Source organism: Fusarium pseudograminearum, chromosome 3, assembly GCF_000303195.2.
Source record: "Fusarium pseudograminearum CS3096 chromosome 3, whole genome shotgun sequence".
Lineage (NCBI taxonomy): Eukaryota > Fungi > Ascomycota > Sordariomycetes > Hypocreales > Nectriaceae > Fusarium > Fusarium pseudograminearum.
Genome location: NC_031953.1, coordinates 421930 through 438474, shown reverse-complemented (window position 1 = coordinate 438474; position 16545 = coordinate 421930). Strand labels below are relative to the sequence as shown.

General features: G+C 47.5%; 5 protein-coding genes across 5 annotated transcripts, besides 3 other annotated features; 2 read left to right on the top strand and 3 right to left on the bottom strand.

The window, feature by feature from the left end:
- Window positions 1-649: 649 nt before the first annotated feature.
- On the bottom strand, window positions 650-3157 carry FPSE_04026 (uncharacterized protein; the record flags this gene model as incomplete). The annotated part of the gene is made up of 7 exons (XM_009257144.1): window positions 650-751; window positions 877-942; window positions 990-1019; window positions 1075-1155; window positions 1200-1451; window positions 1504-1885; window positions 1938-3157. The coding sequence occupies 7 exons, from the start codon at window positions 3155-3157 to the stop codon at window positions 650-652; spliced, it is 2133 nt and encodes a 710-aa protein (XP_009255419.1).
- Window positions 3158-4187: 1030 nt separating this feature from the next.
- Window positions 4188-5195, bottom strand: FPSE_04027 (uncharacterized protein; the record flags this gene model as incomplete). Its single annotated transcript, XM_009257145.1, has 1 exon — window positions 4188-5195. One exon carries the CDS (start codon window positions 5193-5195, stop codon window positions 4188-4190), a length of 1008 nt encoding a protein of 335 aa, XP_009255420.1.
- A 742-nt stretch (window positions 5196-5937) lies between these two features.
- Window positions 5938-9272, bottom strand: FPSE_04028 (uncharacterized protein; the record flags this gene model as incomplete). Its single annotated transcript, XM_009257146.1, has 10 exons — window positions 5938-5986; window positions 6371-6595; window positions 6741-7090; window positions 7299-7344; window positions 7400-7421; window positions 7583-8069; window positions 8145-8583; window positions 8682-8844; window positions 8952-9092; window positions 9143-9272. 10 exons carry the CDS (start codon window positions 9270-9272, stop codon window positions 5938-5940), a joined length of 2052 nt encoding a protein of 683 aa, XP_009255421.1.
- Window positions 6227-6298: a microsatellite.
- Window positions 9273-10202: 930 nt separating the features above from the next.
- FPSE_04029 (uncharacterized protein) lies at window positions 10203-13077 on the top strand (the record flags this gene model as incomplete). Its single annotated transcript, XM_009257147.1, has 7 exons — window positions 10203-10422; window positions 10476-10717; window positions 10750-11174; window positions 11230-11387; window positions 11440-11803; window positions 11863-12213; window positions 12276-13077. The coding sequence occupies 7 exons, from the start codon at window positions 10203-10205 to the stop codon at window positions 13075-13077; spliced, it is 2562 nt and encodes an 853-aa protein (XP_009255422.1).
- Window positions 13078-15794: 2717 nt separating this feature from the next.
- FPSE_04030 (uncharacterized protein) lies at window positions 15795-16271 on the top strand (the record flags this gene model as incomplete). Its single annotated transcript, XM_009257148.1, has 1 exon — window positions 15795-16271. The coding sequence occupies one exon, from the start codon at window positions 15795-15797 to the stop codon at window positions 16269-16271; it is 477 nt and encodes a 158-aa protein (XP_009255423.1).
- Window positions 16078-16149: a microsatellite.
- Window positions 16272-16318: 47 nt separating the features above from the next.
- Window positions 16319-16353: a repeat region.
- The last annotated feature ends 192 nt before the right edge of the window (window positions 16354-16545 follow it).

Genomic DNA, 16545 nt, shown 5'->3' with positions numbered 1-16545 from the left:
CCCAACAGAGATTGTGATATCGATAATGATAATTGACATCTCACCAGATGATCTTGTGAACAAATGTAACGCCGGTTACGATTGAGTTAATGCAGGTGTCCTAGAAGTTGGCACGAATCCACACTGGTCTTCTTAACCTCCGGCTTATGCATGTCTACAAATAGCAACGATCAGAAGCAAGTTGGTAGCTGAAATGCACAAGGACGGAGATTTGTTCATAAGTTGGATAAGTCACGAGCCGATCTGACCCTCCTGTGAGATGCAGGGATTCATACAACAAGGCTAACCAGGTGCGTACCGTGCCGTGCCGTGTTTTGTCGCGGTCCACCGGCCTACTGAAATAGCCTCAAGCCCCAACATAGAGAGGTTAGCTAGGAATGTCTCCCTTCACTTTTGAGGGCCTGTATAGCAAATTCTGGTTTTTAGAAAGGAATTACGGAAGGAGATATTGTTGGCGATGGGCGTGATTGATGAGTGTCAGGTTGAGCGGCGGGTGGCGTTTCCCAACGTCAATCACGACGAGCAAGGGATAAAGGAAACTAATAATCAAGAGGCTGTAGTAGATGGGAACATGTGTTGTTTTGCTTCCGTAAGCGCCAACTAGTTTCATAAGTTGATACAATATTGCGCCTTTTATGCCATGTCTCACCTAGACTGGAGGCCCTGCTGTACCTTTGTTCTTTTGATTCGTTTTCCTCTCACTGAACTTCATGTTCCATTGTTTGAAATGCTTCTCAATTTGTGTCTCGATCTATTGACGCGTTAGAGAAACAGTACCATGCGAGGAATCCTTTCTGTCGCTTGGGATAGCAGACAAACCTTGAGATGTTTAAACAACAACCAAACAGAGATAGTTAGAAGCAGTATGGTACCTACGAAAAGAAGATACCAGCGCCAGTCAGGATTGTTCTCCAGTATGTTCACATTCATGCCAAACAAGCTCTGATTCTAGCGTTAGGTGATGTAGCTCAATGGACTGACAGACGTACCGATGCAAACATGGCCGGCAGGAAGATAAACTGTAGATATCTGTTTCAGCCCCCATCAACCCTGGCGGGTCACTGCATCACTTACCGTTATCCAACTCAGTCTTTTCATGCTTGTTCCAAGGCTTGTCGACTTGTGAGCCTCATGAATCGAGACCCATGCAAATTCCTATTGGATTAGAGAATGTAAACAAAAGAGGAACTTGAACCCACCAACTGCAACAAATCTCTGATGGTCTGATCCAACTCTTTGAGTAGATCGTCAATATTAGTAAATCCCTCAATCGTCTTAAGAGTTTGTTGGTCCACGTCTAAGCCCTGGGAACGCCCGTAATAGTCGACAAATGTCTTTGCGTCTTGAACTTGTGTGCGGAGACAACGACGAAGTGTAGCCAAGTTCTTAGCATCTCCAGCTAGATCGTCAATCATTTCTGAGCGACCTTTTTCTTGTAGTTGTTTCATTCGCTGTGTTCCACCATTAGCTATAACCAACATCTAGGTTCATGCGGCTTCTTACACGTTCGGACATATGATCCTCAGCCCCAGTACAGAGCGCTGACCAACTCGTAGTCAAATATACGATAAGCCGTTCAAAGAATCTGATACCATCTTCGGGAATCCACCCATCTGGTATCATGCTGTAGTGGTCTATAGTCTTTTGGTTGAGTTCACCATCGCCAGTGCCACCTATTGTCCATGCTATGCCACACTCATACCATCCAGAGTCCTCCGTAAACATACGTGAATGTGGGACCCAGACTGCAATAGCAACAGCGGATAAGCGGTTCTGTTCTGTGAACACCGATGCTGATTCGACGCGTCTGCTACCTCCCGGCAAAGCAATGTTAAGCCTGTGTCTACTGCAAAAGCCTGCCCAAGCCGTGAAGCTGGAGACTTGTCTTGGAAATGTCAGTCTGTTGTTTAGTAATTTTATTCGGAAGTTCTACTTACAGCAGACTCCTCACTGTATCCGGATCATACTGTAAAGCGCACTTTGGATCAACCCACTGCACTTGTTTCACTCCACCCACATGTTCGGAAATACGTAGAACGCACTCTGGAGAGGGGAGATTGTACACCCTGTGCCAATCGATGATCTGTATACCAATCATAGATGCCGATCTGGACATCAATAGCTTCACTAAGTCATGCAACCTATGCTGAACGGCGAGTATCAAGGGTGTTTTGCCAGTCGTGTCTTTGACGTTGATATCGGCTCCCCGTAATATGAGACTTTCGGCAATCTGCAGCTTTCTGGAGATGATCGCGATATGTAATGCAGTCATTCCGTAAGGGTCTTTGTGATTAACATCAATGTCGCAGTCAAGTAGATAGTTTGTCAACTCTAGGTTGCCCTCTCGGACAAGACAATGTAGCGTGATGTTATCTTTTGCTGCAAGGAGCTGCACCACATTCTTATGTTGATGCAAGGCAGCTCGCGACACTGGAGTGCTGCCATCCTTGTTCTTCGAATTTACATCGATTGCACTGTTCTCAAGCAGAAGTCGTACCATGGACAAGTTGCCGCGCTCAGAAGCTTTAGAAAGTGCTGTATCTCCATCGCCGTCTTGCAGGTTCGGGTTTATAGTGTATAGATCATTGATCTGCCGCACTACATCTCTCTTGTCATTTGCTGATGCCCACGATAATAAAGTCTGTTTTATCCCTGTTGGACTTCGACATCTTTCAGCGTTTAATAGCTTCGATGCTAATGTCAAGTGGCCACATTCGAAAGCCGTTGTAAGTGGCGTCCTGCCGCAGCCATCTAGACCGAAATCGATTTCGTCCATGTCCAGCAGTAGAGCAACAGTACTTTCGAACCCTTTTTTCACTGCCAGAGTCAATGGGGTATGGCCGTTGCGATCCCTGGTGTTGACGTTAATGTTGGGTTGAGCAAGCAACATTTTAACGATGTCATCGTTTCTAAAACACACAGCGACCTGGAGGGGCGTGTGGTTGCTCTCGCATATGGTGTTTGCCATGCTGGCATCGAAATTTTCATGGCTCAAAAGCGCTCGAACAAAGGCCGTATGTCCCTCACGACAAGCGATCCACAGAGGCGTGCAGCGTTTGTCATCCATCTCATTGATTCTGTCGAACCCCGGATCCTTGAGGAGTTCCGACAACGCCGATTCATCGCCGCGTTTGGCAGCTTCGTGGATTCCTATCATGACCACCGAGGTAAGAGAAACTGGAATTTGGGGTTTTTGCTTGAGATGAAGTCGATGATGGATGTTTTCGGCGAAAGTGCTTCAATGTTTGGTTTGGTCGTTGAGCACAATCAGCTAAGCAAAGTTCATACGTTTGCCTGCTGGAAAAGAATTGGAATTATCAGAACTCTCAGGGATACCAACCAAGAACTGGTCTTCTCATGTCAGGGTTGCGAGTCAGATCATCAAGGCTTCGATAAGGCGAACCATAAGGCAAATCTGCAAGTAACCAGCCACTCCACGTATTCCCTTTTGACTGGCTGTTTCCTTCTGATTGGCGTCCTCGTGTGACCAACAATGATTGTTATGCTGGTGACATGATTGGAAGCCACAAGGCAAGGGTCATGACTCGGCTGACTGGCTTACGGGGATGTTGAATACTGGACCGTTACGGCTTTGGTGTGGAATAAGAACGATGTATAAACGAATGTTCAAACGGAAATAGCTGTAAGCGCATAATATATCGAGTTTCATGAGCAGTCTGATTGATATGGGCAGTGAAAACATTACAAATACAAGTCCCATCAACACAAGCTTCAATGGTAAGGCAACGGTTCAGAGAAATGACAATATTGCGCCTACTAATGCGGCTGCAAGGAAATAAAATGCTATGTACTTAAGGATCATCCACTCTGTTGAGAATTGGCTTAATACCGGCCTATCCTGTTAGTTCCATAGTTTTATCCTAACCCTCTGGATAGGGCCCATGTGTCATATTCAGTTGCTGTTTTACGTACAGGTGTAAGAGTACAGCAATACGACCTTTCCATTGCTATGATTTAGCGACTTGTCCTTCTTAGCGAAAACAAAGTGATGCACCTAACCGCAGTATGACTAGAATTCAACTTCTATTGCTATATAACGTCCACGGTCAAAGTGGGCCGACACCTATAAGAAAGAATACCGTGGTAGGTTTGACAGTGCCAGAATACTCATTCACTGTCATCTAGCACCATCTCTTCTATCCTTTCATCTGCTTCTTGACATTAGATCAGGATTGCTTGACAAAGTTGGCGAGAGCTTCATGAGTCGAGTAGAAAGCTTCCTTGGGATAATAAGTTTCGTTAAACATCAACGGCTTAGACCCCGGGAGCCAAGTGTAGAGGTGCTTATCCGTGAACCCCCAGAAACTGATATCGGTGATACCTGCGTCGAGAGCTTCCTTGATAACGTCGCCATAGATCTCAGCTTGCAGAGTTGCGTTGTATGTATGGACATCCAGTTCGGCGATGGAAACCTCAAGACCGAGTGTCTTGTAAGAGTTCACCATATCCCGAATAACACCAGGTACCAAGGGCTCGAGGGTCACATGGGTCTGTAGGGCAATTCCATCAATAGGAACGCCTCTAGAGACAAGCTTGGCGACCATGTCATAGAGTTCTTGACGCTTGTTTGGCATCGACTCGACGAGATTCTCATTGAGGAATAGCTTGGCGTTAGGATCAGCGGCACGGGCAATGCGAAAGGCCTCCTCAACCCAATCGGGACCGAGGGTGTCGTAAAAGTGGTTTGAAGCCAAGCCACTGCCGTTTGTCTTGAGGGCTTCGGATACGACATCCCATCTGTCCATCTTGCCCCGGTATCGATGCATGACAGCTTCAAAGTGCTTAGTAATCTCAGCACGGAGGGCGTCAGGGCTAGTGATGTTGAGGACATAATCTGGATTGCAACATGACGAGAGTAGTCCATGGCCCTTGACTACCATGTCGTTGGCCTCGGCAAATTGGACAAGACGGTCGAGTTTATGCCAGTCATAGGTGTCTTTGGCGGTGTGGAAGAAGTTCCACTCTAGCTCATTCTCGGGGGAGAGACTGTTGAACTGCTGTGAAAGGACGGCTCTGAACTGGGTATCATCGAGGTACGCTGGATTAATGGCGCCTGAACCAAAAAGAAGGTTCTTCATGTCTGCCTCTTCTCTCAACGAGGTAGTGCCAGTGCAGGGAACTTTGACTGCTCCAGCAGCGGCGATGAGCGCTCCAATAAGGAATGTGACTTTCATGTTTCTGTTACGAGGTTTGATGGAAGTACAGTTTGCTTGGGGTTTGTTTTTTGAGTTGCTTAAAAGTTACCTTGTGCAGACGTGGTTGAGATTTTATAGATTAAAGCCGCCGATTTCTTGCCAAGGCTTTCGGTACTAGAGTATGACGTTCACCCCGGTTAGAGAGAGGCGATGCAAAACTATACGAATACTGGATAGTGGGTAGCAAATTGGGATCAAGTATACAAAGTTTCACCGGAACGAAAATCTCATCTTAGGATACTAGTATACCCACAATAGAACGGCACACTATGTGGCCTGCATTAGTCAAGAGAGATGACCGACGGCTACCTAGATATCTTGTGTGTAGTATATTGGATTTCAAGTCAACGTCAACGTACTTAACGGGAACGGAGTAAGACATGTGTTTTGTCCAAGACCTAACTCCAAAATATGGATGACTAGCTCTACATAGCCTACGCTGCTGTGGTTTAGACTTTCAACAGTCACGCAAATCAGTGTGAAGATCCCGTCATGCCATGAATGTAAACATTGATTTCTGGCCAAGGTCAACGGAACGGGTACGCCGAGTCCCAGTCCATTGGGATGACGAGGGGGCCCCGACATCCCTCTTTGAGTTTGTCGATGCTACGATATCCTCAGGGTATCAGAAAAGTTAGCTAGCATAAGAGACGAAATTAGTAGGTCAGCTTATGATACTTAGACTATACCCTTTAGGCCATTTATTTTTATACCCTAAGACTTAGACTAGGAGGTCAACTTTCCTGCTACCCACTAGGCTGCGTAGTAGACTGTGGAGCGTGCTAAGTAGTGGGTATGGCAAGGAACGAGGAACGAGGAACGAAGAACGAGATTCTCATTGAGGAAGAGCTTGGCGTCCGAATCAGCTGCTCGAGCGATGTACTGTTTTCTTCTATTCTATCTACAATCACCAAGTCTCTGCTGCCTTCTTTCCTCTTCAATAGGTACCTCGGCACCTATTTATCTAGGTATCTACTCTTGGGCTGGGTTCCGGCTCAAGAGCAGTGCTCTCATTGTCGGCGTCATCCTCGCCGTCATCCCCACCGTCATCCACACCATCGTCGTCGTCACCTTCGTCCTCGGTGAATTCGTCCTCGGTCCCGTGTGAGCATTGGAGTCATAATGCTCGAAAAAGGGAAATCGAAGATGGAAACCTTATCTTCAGGAATTCGTCCTCAGATTCATCCTCTTTGAGGGTGACAGTAGTCGCCTTTGTGCGACGAGTAGTACAGCTCAGGTGAGCCTTGCCGAGCTTGTGCTTCAGTTCCGCATCGGCCGAGTCGGGCTCCTTCTTCATGGTGTTGAGGACTGTCTGTGTAACCTTGAAAAACTTGGTTCGAAGCTTGTCAGCGTCCTCCATCAACCACTTCTCTGGGCCACTGAAGTGATGGGGCAAGTGGCGTGCTTGTGTATAGAGATGCGCTTGGCTGCTCGGATGATCTGATCATAGTTGTCCTTCCAGAACTGTGGTCTTGTGAGGGCATTGGAGTCATAATGCTCAAAAGTATGATTTATGATGGAAACCTTATCTTCAGGTCCTTCCAGAACTTCTGCTGATCCTCAGGACAGGTGAGGAGGCAACGTGCAATCATCGAAAAGATGTGGCCCAGGAGTCGAATGTGAGTGCCATGGTAGTTCATGCTACTGCCTGAAAGCTCCTTCTCAATGATCCATGCATACCTGTTGAACGGAGTATGCCATATGCTTTTGTGAATCTCACAAAGGCAGATCTCAAGGAGCTCAAATTCAAGCCACTCCGGTAGTGCAGATTGAGTAGACGTAGTCACGATCCATTTCGCGGTGACCATCCGCTCAATGTTATCGTGATAGGTGTTGGGTGTCTTGAGCAAAAACCAACGAACAGTGCTTTTGCTCTAGGCGATTGATGCGGGCAAAAGTCTGCTCCATGACAGTGGCATTTGGATGTCAGTTCAGGCAAATACCAATGTGGCAAGCTTTATGCAGGTTCACTCCAGTACTTATCGTCTGCACATTGGCCACAAACACTTCGAGGCCAGAACTGGAATCATTCTATTCATCCAGTATCGCAGCTCGATCAGCGCTGGAGTCCTCTCGTCGTACCGTTGCCACATTGTAACCGTATAAAACAAGGGAGACGATCACATAGCTAAGAGAAAGTTAGTAACAGTCTTATTCCTATTGGCGGTACGAGATCAACTTACTTCTGTATCCATGGTGTGTCAACTATAAGCAGAACACGTGTGTTTTCAACACGGATGTAGTGGTGCATGTGCTGTAGAGCTCTGATGAACGCTGGGCTCAGCCAGCGGAAGAATGAGATGCGGTCGAGGGGGGGGCAAGGTCAGACTCGCTGCAGTAGGCATAGAATACATAATGAAGCCCACCGTTCTTGGACTCCTTTAGGAGTTTGTCGATGTGTTCTACGCCCAGGCCAACGACCTCGCTGCCGGACTGCAACTTTTTCAAGTGCTTCTTTCGCGACGGGGTCATTTGCGCACCTTGAGAACTGGCAAGCCCGGCAATCTCCTTGATCAGCTTGGAGTTGGTGCCGAAGAAGGCAGGAGTGGTGGGCTGAAGGAGCATGATGGTTCCGGGGTCAAATGCAGTGATGACGCCCGCACGGTGCTCTCCAAAGTTCATGTGCGACTCGGTACCGTCGTGGAGGCCCAAGTCGTTGGAGTCTGCTGGTTGGGAGGGGTCAGGCACAGCCCGGGTGGACTGCTCAAGACCGGCCTCAGCGGAGGAGAACAGACTGTCTGCGTACCCCTTTCCAATGCGGCGAAGAAGTTCAGCGTCAGGGTTGCCGGGCCGGTATGGGCATTCCTCAATGCGGATAGAACTTGGTAGCATTCCGTCGGATGGGTAGGTGACCTAGCCGCCGGGTGTGGTGAGGGCTGTCTTCATGGTCCTTCGGATGTAGAAGCTCTTGAGCAGAGGCTTCACCACCTTGCTGCCCAAGTTCACACCCCAGGACAGTTCCTTGGAAGAGTCAACCAGGAGGTTGGGCGACAGCATCCAGGGTTTCAGACTCCATCTGTCGTGAGCCATCTTGAAGAACTGGAGAGCAGCGGTCACTTCGCTGTTTTCCTGGTGCTTGGCCACAAAGGCTTCGGAGAAGATTCCCACTGTCTGGCCGAGCTTTTCGCCAAACTCGGCGGTGATGTCGGTCTTGTCTGCATCAGGGTCGTACGAGTCGTGGTACAAGCCGGCAAATATCCAACGGCCGAGGTGACAGCTTGGAAGTTGCGGACATGGTCGTTGGTATAGGCGATGAGAGTCAGCGGGCTGAGCAGATCCCTGAGAGTGCTGGCGATAGGCGTTCCGGTAACAAAGAGAAGTCTCTCCCACTTGAACAGCTGGAGGAGCCAGTAACGTGACGAATGTACTGTGCTTCGTCGCAGATAAGCATATCGAAGTGGTGGTCAGGAATGAGCGATGAAGCGGGGTAGTAAGTGACGAGCACTCCATGTGCTTCGTCCTGACTATCTTCCGGTAGCATTACGATATCCTGTTCGTTGACCTCCTTCGCCTGGTATCGCTTCGTCTTCTTGGAGGTGCTTAGAGTCCCCTCGCCATCCCTCCAGCGAAATGGCTTCTCCTCCTTCGACATCCAACGTTTGGAGAGTGTGGTATATTTCGAGAAGACCTGAAGATAAGGTTTCCATCATAAATCATACTTTTTGAGCATTAGCCGAGAAGACAATGACGAGCCACTGTTGGGGTCTAGAAGCGACTCTGGGTTCTGGAACTTACCAATCGTGGAGTGGATTCTGCCCTTTTCGTTAACTTCAACACCAACCTTGATGGGAAAGACGCTAGCGGTGGAGTAAAACACAAGGTTTCGGAAATCGGGAAAGTTGTCGATAGACTCCCTGACAGTCTGAATGATGGTAGCTACTGGCCCAAGGCAGGGCAGAGTTGAGGCCTGAAGCCGGGGAAACGACCGGACTCGATCTTGTCTTCGGGGCTGAGTTTATCGAATTCGGGGTCGCTGTTGAGCTCGTCTAACTGCTGTTTCAGAGGATTGTGTCGCATCTTGATTGAAGCGAAGGTCTTCGTTTTGCCTGTACCCATTTCGTTGGCGAGGGTGATGTATGGACTGGCGACATCATGCGTTCGACAACCGTGTGGGTATCTACAAGGAAGTCAGTAAGATCTTGCCATACCATGAATCTAGACATTTATATCTGGTAATACCTAGTCAACGGAAATGGTGCGCCGATTCCCAGCCCAGTATGATGCCGAGATGGTCCCTCCTTGGGCGCTAGTACATCTTTGAGTTTCTCGAAGCTGAGAAATGCAAGTGGTGTGGAGTGCGCTAAGGAGTTGGCGTAGCTAAGAACGAGGAAGAACGAAGAACGAAGAACGAGGGAGTCGGTAGATCGCTCGCACAAGGATGGTGATTGAACTAAGTTAACCTGGTGGGGCACGGCGTAGACGGCGCTGCATCAAGCCTACCAAAACACATGACTAATCAGCCTGTGACTTCTGCCTGCTACAGCTTGTTTGCGCAATCAGGCAATCAATAACCAACAAGCATTGGAAATCAGATCACCAATCGGACAATTAGAATGACCTAGGCAATCCAATAGGTACGTAGACAAACCAGGACACTGACCAGTGTCATTCACACCTATCCCTAGGTCAGGGTGCTAAAAGCATAAGGGTTGAAATTATTAGGTCACCTTATGCCGCTTAGACCATACTCTTTAGGCTATTTATTTTTGTAACCTAAGACTTAGGGCCCCGTAGCTATCCTACAATTCTGAGCGATCAAGGACCCTGCACTAAGAGAACCCGTCAAGGAGCTAGTGGCCTCGTAAATCGTGAGCGAGGTACGAGAGTAGCAAAATGGAAAAGTCAACACAGTCAAAGCCACTGACGTTACGTCTTCACAAGAATGCCTTTTACAGATGAATTATCCTGGGTAACTCACTTCCTTCATTATCCTGCTCTTCTTTCAACCACATATCAATTGTCGAGATACAGCCAACAGAAGCAGCAATGGCCAACAACAAAAGAGACACTATTCGATATGAACTCGCCGGCGATGAAACCCCCTACCTGAGCCCAGCTACGCCTACAACTCCCTATCACGACTTCAGACATACCGCCAGCACAGGCGACCTTCCAAATGCAGCCGAAACGCCAACTGAGCCTGTCTTGGCTAGTTCTTCGTCATCGACATTCTCCAATTTCGTTGGAAGCCATGTTAAAACACGAGGTATGTGCAGAATCCAATTATCCCCGCCATATTCTGCTAACCTATTAATTTAGACGACGCCCGAGTCGATATTGATTGCGACTCGAAGCTGGTCCGCACATTCAGTCGCTTGTATCAACTACCCGCCGAGAAACACGATCCAGAAGACTCTCCAGCCCCAAACTACACCGAAGCACAACCGGGGAACAAATCTTGGGCCACGAAACTCAACATTGTCATACATGTCGTCGGTAGTCGTGGAGATGTACAGCCCTTTATTGCCCTCGGCAATGAGCTACAACGATACGGCCACCGCGTTCGCCTCGCAACACACACGACATATTCGAGGACTTTGTGCGAGAGTCAAACCTGGAGTTCTACCCCATTGGAGGAAACCCTGCCGAATTAATGTCCTATATGGTTAAGAATCCCGGTTTAATACCTAGTATGAAGAGTCTGGCCGCTGGAGAGATCCAGAAAAAACGCTGGATGGTACAGGAGATGCTGGAAAAGTTCTGGCTCTCATGTATAAAACCTGATACTTTGACGGGTAACCCCTTTGTGGCTGATGCAATAATTGCCAACCCTCCTAGCTTTGCGCACGTACACTGCGCGCAAGCGCTCGGAATCCCAGTGCACTTGATGTTTACGATGCCTTGGAGTAGCACCAGAGCCTTCCCTCACCCATTAGCCAATTTGAAGAATGTTGGCAGTGATCCTCGCGTTGAAAACTACCTCTCGTATGGTATTGTTGAATGGTTGACCTGGCAAGGGTGAGTTTGATGCCCGTTTCGTCTATCCTTCCAGCTGACCAAGTCGCGCATCTAGTTTGGGGGACCTGATCAATAAATGGCGACGATCAATCGACCTAGAAGAGGTGGCTATGTTCGACGCCCCGATGCTCACGCAGACGCTCAAGATCCCGTTCACATACTGTTGGTCCCCAGCCTTGGTACCAAAACCCGCTGACTGGGCATCTCATATTGGTAAGAAATTCATCTCACCCTTGCCATGTATTAAACTAACATGATAGTACAGATGTGTGCGGATTCTTCTTCCGAGACGCCCCGAAGTTTTCTCCTCCGCAAGATCTGGCCGAGTTTCTGAGTGCCGGTCCACCACCCGTCTACATCGGATTTGGAAGTATCGTGTTAGATAATCCAGAAAAGACTATCGGAATTATCCTAGATGCTGTCAAAGCTACTGGTGCACGTGCTATCATTTCCAAAGGGTGGTCTGACCTGGCGGGCTCTGCAAATGAGAACGTGTACTGGATAGGAGACTGCCCTCACGAATGGCTTTTCCAGAAAGTTGCCGCCGTTATTCATCATGGAGGAGCAGGTACAACAGCCTGTGGACTAAGGAACGGGAAACCCACAACCATCGTTCCGTTCTTCGGCGAGTAAGTAATCTATACTGCGAGTGACCTTCTACAAACTCCAGGCTGATCATTTATTGCAGTCAACCCTTTTGGGGCGAAATGGTGGCCAAGGCAGGTGCAGGACCATTTCCGATACCACACAAAGAACTCAGCGTAGAGAATCTTTCACACGCTATAAAGTTCTGTCTTTCGGACGAGGCCACTGCCGCTGCAGCAATCATAGCCAAGAAGATGGAATCAGAAGTGGGAGTCCGCGCTGCTGTGCAGTCATTTCATAGGCATCTTCCCCTTGAGAGAATGCGATGCGACCTCATTCCAACTGAGCCTGCTGTGTGGTCATACTCCAAGTCAAAGCGGCCTATAAGGCTTTCCAAGATGGCGGCGGAGATCATCCTTTCCAAAAGGCCAGAAGAAGCCAAGCATATTAAAGCGTAAGTATCCGGTTCCATGAGCGTATTGATAAGGGTGTGATGTACTAATTCGTTCCCAATAGCTATCAGAGTAATCCTATCCGTATCGAAACAACGAGATGGGAACCTATTTCCGGAGGCGCTTCTGCAGTCATGGCAACGGCAACAGATATGGCCACCGGAATTACTGGTATGGTCACAAGGCCAGTCGACGAGTATAGATACGAACAACATCTGCGTAACCTCGAGTTGAAGCAGGCCCAAGTCCAGAACCAGTCTTCAGATGGTAAGACGAGTCTGTCGAGCAGACCTTCCAGTGACACATTGCGGCCAAGCAGCGCACGTTCGCACTCGCTGGCTAGGAGGATGGTTGGTGCATCAGCCAAGAGTATAGGAATGATAGGTCCCGCTGCTCTCAAAGGAATGATGGTTGATATTCCTCTCGCCTTAACAGAAGGTCTCAAGTCAGTGCCACAACACTACGATGGCGGCGTGCGAGATCATGGACCCGTGACTGGTGTCAAGAGCGGCATGGTAGTTGCAGGGAAGACGCTCGCCTGGGGCCTCGTTGATGGTGTATGCGACGTTTTGGTGCAGCCATACAAGGGGGCAAGGAAGGAGGGTGTCTTGGGGGCTGTCAAAGGTTTCGGAAAGGGAGCTATAAGCCTCACGACCAAGAGCGGAGCTGGTATGTTTGGTGTGTTTGCGTATCCCAGTGCAGGCATTAGCCAGAGTATTCGCACGGCGGTACATAGCTCGACGCGGAAAGTGATAGCTCGTGAGATTCATCGGGAAGGCGAGTGGATGATTAGGGGCGAGAGAGGACTGCAGTTAGATCAGGATGATCTGCTGCATAGATTCCAGCAATACCTGCGTCGTAAATAGCGATGTACATGTACAATTGCTAGGACTGGGGTTCCGATAAGATAGTCGAGACTACTATTCTCAAATCACTCTTGATTAACATAAAGTAACTTGTCTACGACAGTTTGAGGGATGGAAATATCGTCACACATCTCACGAACCAGTTACTCCACAGGCAATGTCACTGGATCTCTTGATAGGCTCATGTTCTACTTATGTGCTAAAATACAGGTGGTCAGGGTCACCGTCAGAATAATGGAGCTGGCCTACGGATGGTCTAGTGATGCAATAATGACTTGTTACCGAACGAGGTTAAACGAGCCTTAACGAGGTACGAGCAGGTTAGAGCCTGTAACGAGTGATCAAGGTTCACTAGGTACATACTCCACCTCGCAATTCCTAATGAACAATCTTGTCGTCACTTTCTTACTTTCCCATTCTTTGTCGTTCATCGTTTATCGTTCCATCTGGCCTTCACGCGTCTCAGTCTTCCTCTATTCGCGTACATATTTTCCCATTCCATTCATCATATTTTATGAAATGGAAACTTCACGGGAACCACGGCCAGGCTCAAAACGAAAGCCACACCATAAATCGAGAAAGGGTTGTTTGAACTGCCGAAGACGGAGAGTCAAAGTAAGCCTATATCCATACTCCTTCTTTCATTTTAGGTAACGGCTGAACTGAAGACTTATCTTTGTTTCTTAGTGTACCGAAGAAAAACCAAGATGTTGGGCCTGCGAACGCCGCGATGTGACTTGCGTGTACCCGGATAAAACAGCTGCACAATTTGTTCCAGCCATGCTTATGCCACCACAACCAACCTCCACCGAGATGTCACTAAGCATGTCTCAATCCCCATCTACTACATCGACTTCAAGACTAACGCCATCGTCAACTACCAACTCGATTAGAAGTCTTGATTACACACCAACTGAGACTTTAGAACTGATTCATCTACGTCTACTTCACCACTGGACGGTATCTACAAGTATACATATTTGCAAATGTCCCAAGACGCTGTGGATATGGCAGGAAGCCTTTCCTCAAATGGGTTTCCAATATCCATTCGTTTTACATGCCTTGCTAGGTCTATCAGCTCTGCATATTGCTTACCAATCTCCGTCAGAGAGGAAGCAAAGGTGGCTGGATGGTATGTATCACCATGGAGAGGCCTTGGCGGGATTCCAGAAGCAGATTTCCAACGTCACTGCAGACAACAGCGAAGCATTATTTACTTGGTCCATATGTAACGTTTTGTACGTTTTTGCCATGTCTAACCCCCTCCAGGAAGCTGTTGATGGTGTTCCTTCTATATCGACGTTATCGCGCAACGACAAGGTCCTGGGTGCCGAATGGATTCCAATGATACGTGGTATGAACGCTGTACTCGAACCTACACATAACTTTATTCGTTTTGGGCGGATGAAATTTATAATGAGTCTTGGTAACTGGGATGAGATTGATCCGGGCCAGGATAGCTGCGGCTCTGAAGATGACTACTTCTGTAGTGTCCGCGATACCTGGAAGGACTCTAACAGTTCAGAAGTCTACGAAAAGGCCCTTCATATCTTGCGGAAATGTCGCCTTTACTCGCAGCAATTTGAGAACATGGACCCCAAGTTACGTGATGACTGGGGATACAATAAGGAGTGGGCTGGACCTCTGATATTTATTCATTTTGCATCAGACTCGTACTTCTTACTCCTGAAAGAGAGACAACCACCTGCTTTAGTACTGTTTTCTCTATTCGGAGCACTCTTACACGGGGTTGGTGATTATTGGTTCTTACGGGGCTGGGGAAAGGCCATAGTGGAAGTTATTGCAGATGTCCTTGGAGGGTACTGGAAACAATGGTTATCATGGCCCTTGCAAGTTGTGCAGAATTAATTGTTGAGTTTCACTTGACATACAAATGTATCATTATGAATCGTATTATTTTTGTTATATCATAAGTGTGATTATATCCATGTGGATGGTGGTATTATGTTCTTCAGCGAATCAGTGATTTTATCGTATCTGTTACAAACTTGGCATCAACTGGTCCCTTTACTTTTTATCTCCTGGGCCTTCGCTTTTATGTCAAGGCCTTCTCATTCTATTTAGTACCCGGCGATGATGTTCAGTTATCCATCACATTTATATTAGCTGCAGTACATATTGGGTGAAGCCATCTAGATCCCAATCTCGTAACATAGTTTATTGACAATATGAGTCTTGCAAGGAGAAGATCTCACCCCCTAGAAATAAGAATTGAGCTCGACATTGATACTAAATGTCAGCGCATCCGCAGACTTTCTTTTTCTTTTCTGCTTTTCTTTGTTTTTGCAATTCTAGTTAATCAATTTCGATCCAATACCCTGTAGCTGCTAACATTTCGCTTACACTTCCATGCTTTGCTTTTGTATTAATTTCCAAGACTTCAGCTACGCTTTTTAGCCCCTGACGTGGCTGAACAACCTTGTTAAGCGCCACGGCAAGTGAAGAAAGGGAGGAGGTTAAGTGGGTAGTAAAAGCTCCATTCACTAATTGTTAAGCTAAGTTGATGGTAAACTAATAGTTCTATGCACTATTTCTTAGGTTCAAAGAAAGCAAACAAACAAATCAGGGGAAATAGTCACTCAATGGTTGTGTAAATAGACCGATCTCCCGGTATGTTTATCTTGAGCTTTTTTACTTCTCTTTCACTCACTCCATTCGTCGTCTTGACTGTCACTCGTTTATACCAGTCACTCACTATGTTGTCCTCCAACGTTATTCGTGCGCTTGCACTCTTTATTGCTGCTGCAAACGCAAGCCCTTGTCGCCCAACAACGACTGCACCAGGCATCACTACCGAAGTTACTTCAACTGCAACTGTCATTGAAAGCACCACCGATATCTCATCTACTGTTGTTGAGAGCGCTACAGAGACTGAGACAACCGATATTCCCACCACTACCGTCGTTATCATTGGGGAGCCTACTACTACCACTGCCATCGTCGAGGAATCTACCACCACCACGGCTGCTTCTGAAGAGCCTACCACTACCACCGCTGTCATCGAAGGAACTACCACTACCGAGGCCGCAATCACCACCACCACTGCCGCCAGGACTGGGGGCACGCAATGTAGTTCAAGTGACGACTGTTTTTTCGGCGGCCCTAGCTTTTGTATGGACGGGTTGTTGAATGTCTGCGTTTGCCTCAACAACAGGTGCATTAGAGCGGAATGAGTCAATCCAAACCGTGCCATATGTTGAATTGTACAAGGGCAATACACTTTAATTTTTATATATTCTTTTAGTTATATATTTACACTCATTTATACATAAAAACACATGTAGTCATGATTGGAAAAAAACTGGGTTGATTTTAGTAGACGGCTGAAATCTTACCCTTGTTATTTCTTAGGGCAACTCCATTGCGAGCATTGCACTAGCCTCCAGACTATCGATTTGTAGATAGGGGTTCACCAATCGCGAAAGTCAAAAGAAATTAACGCACGGA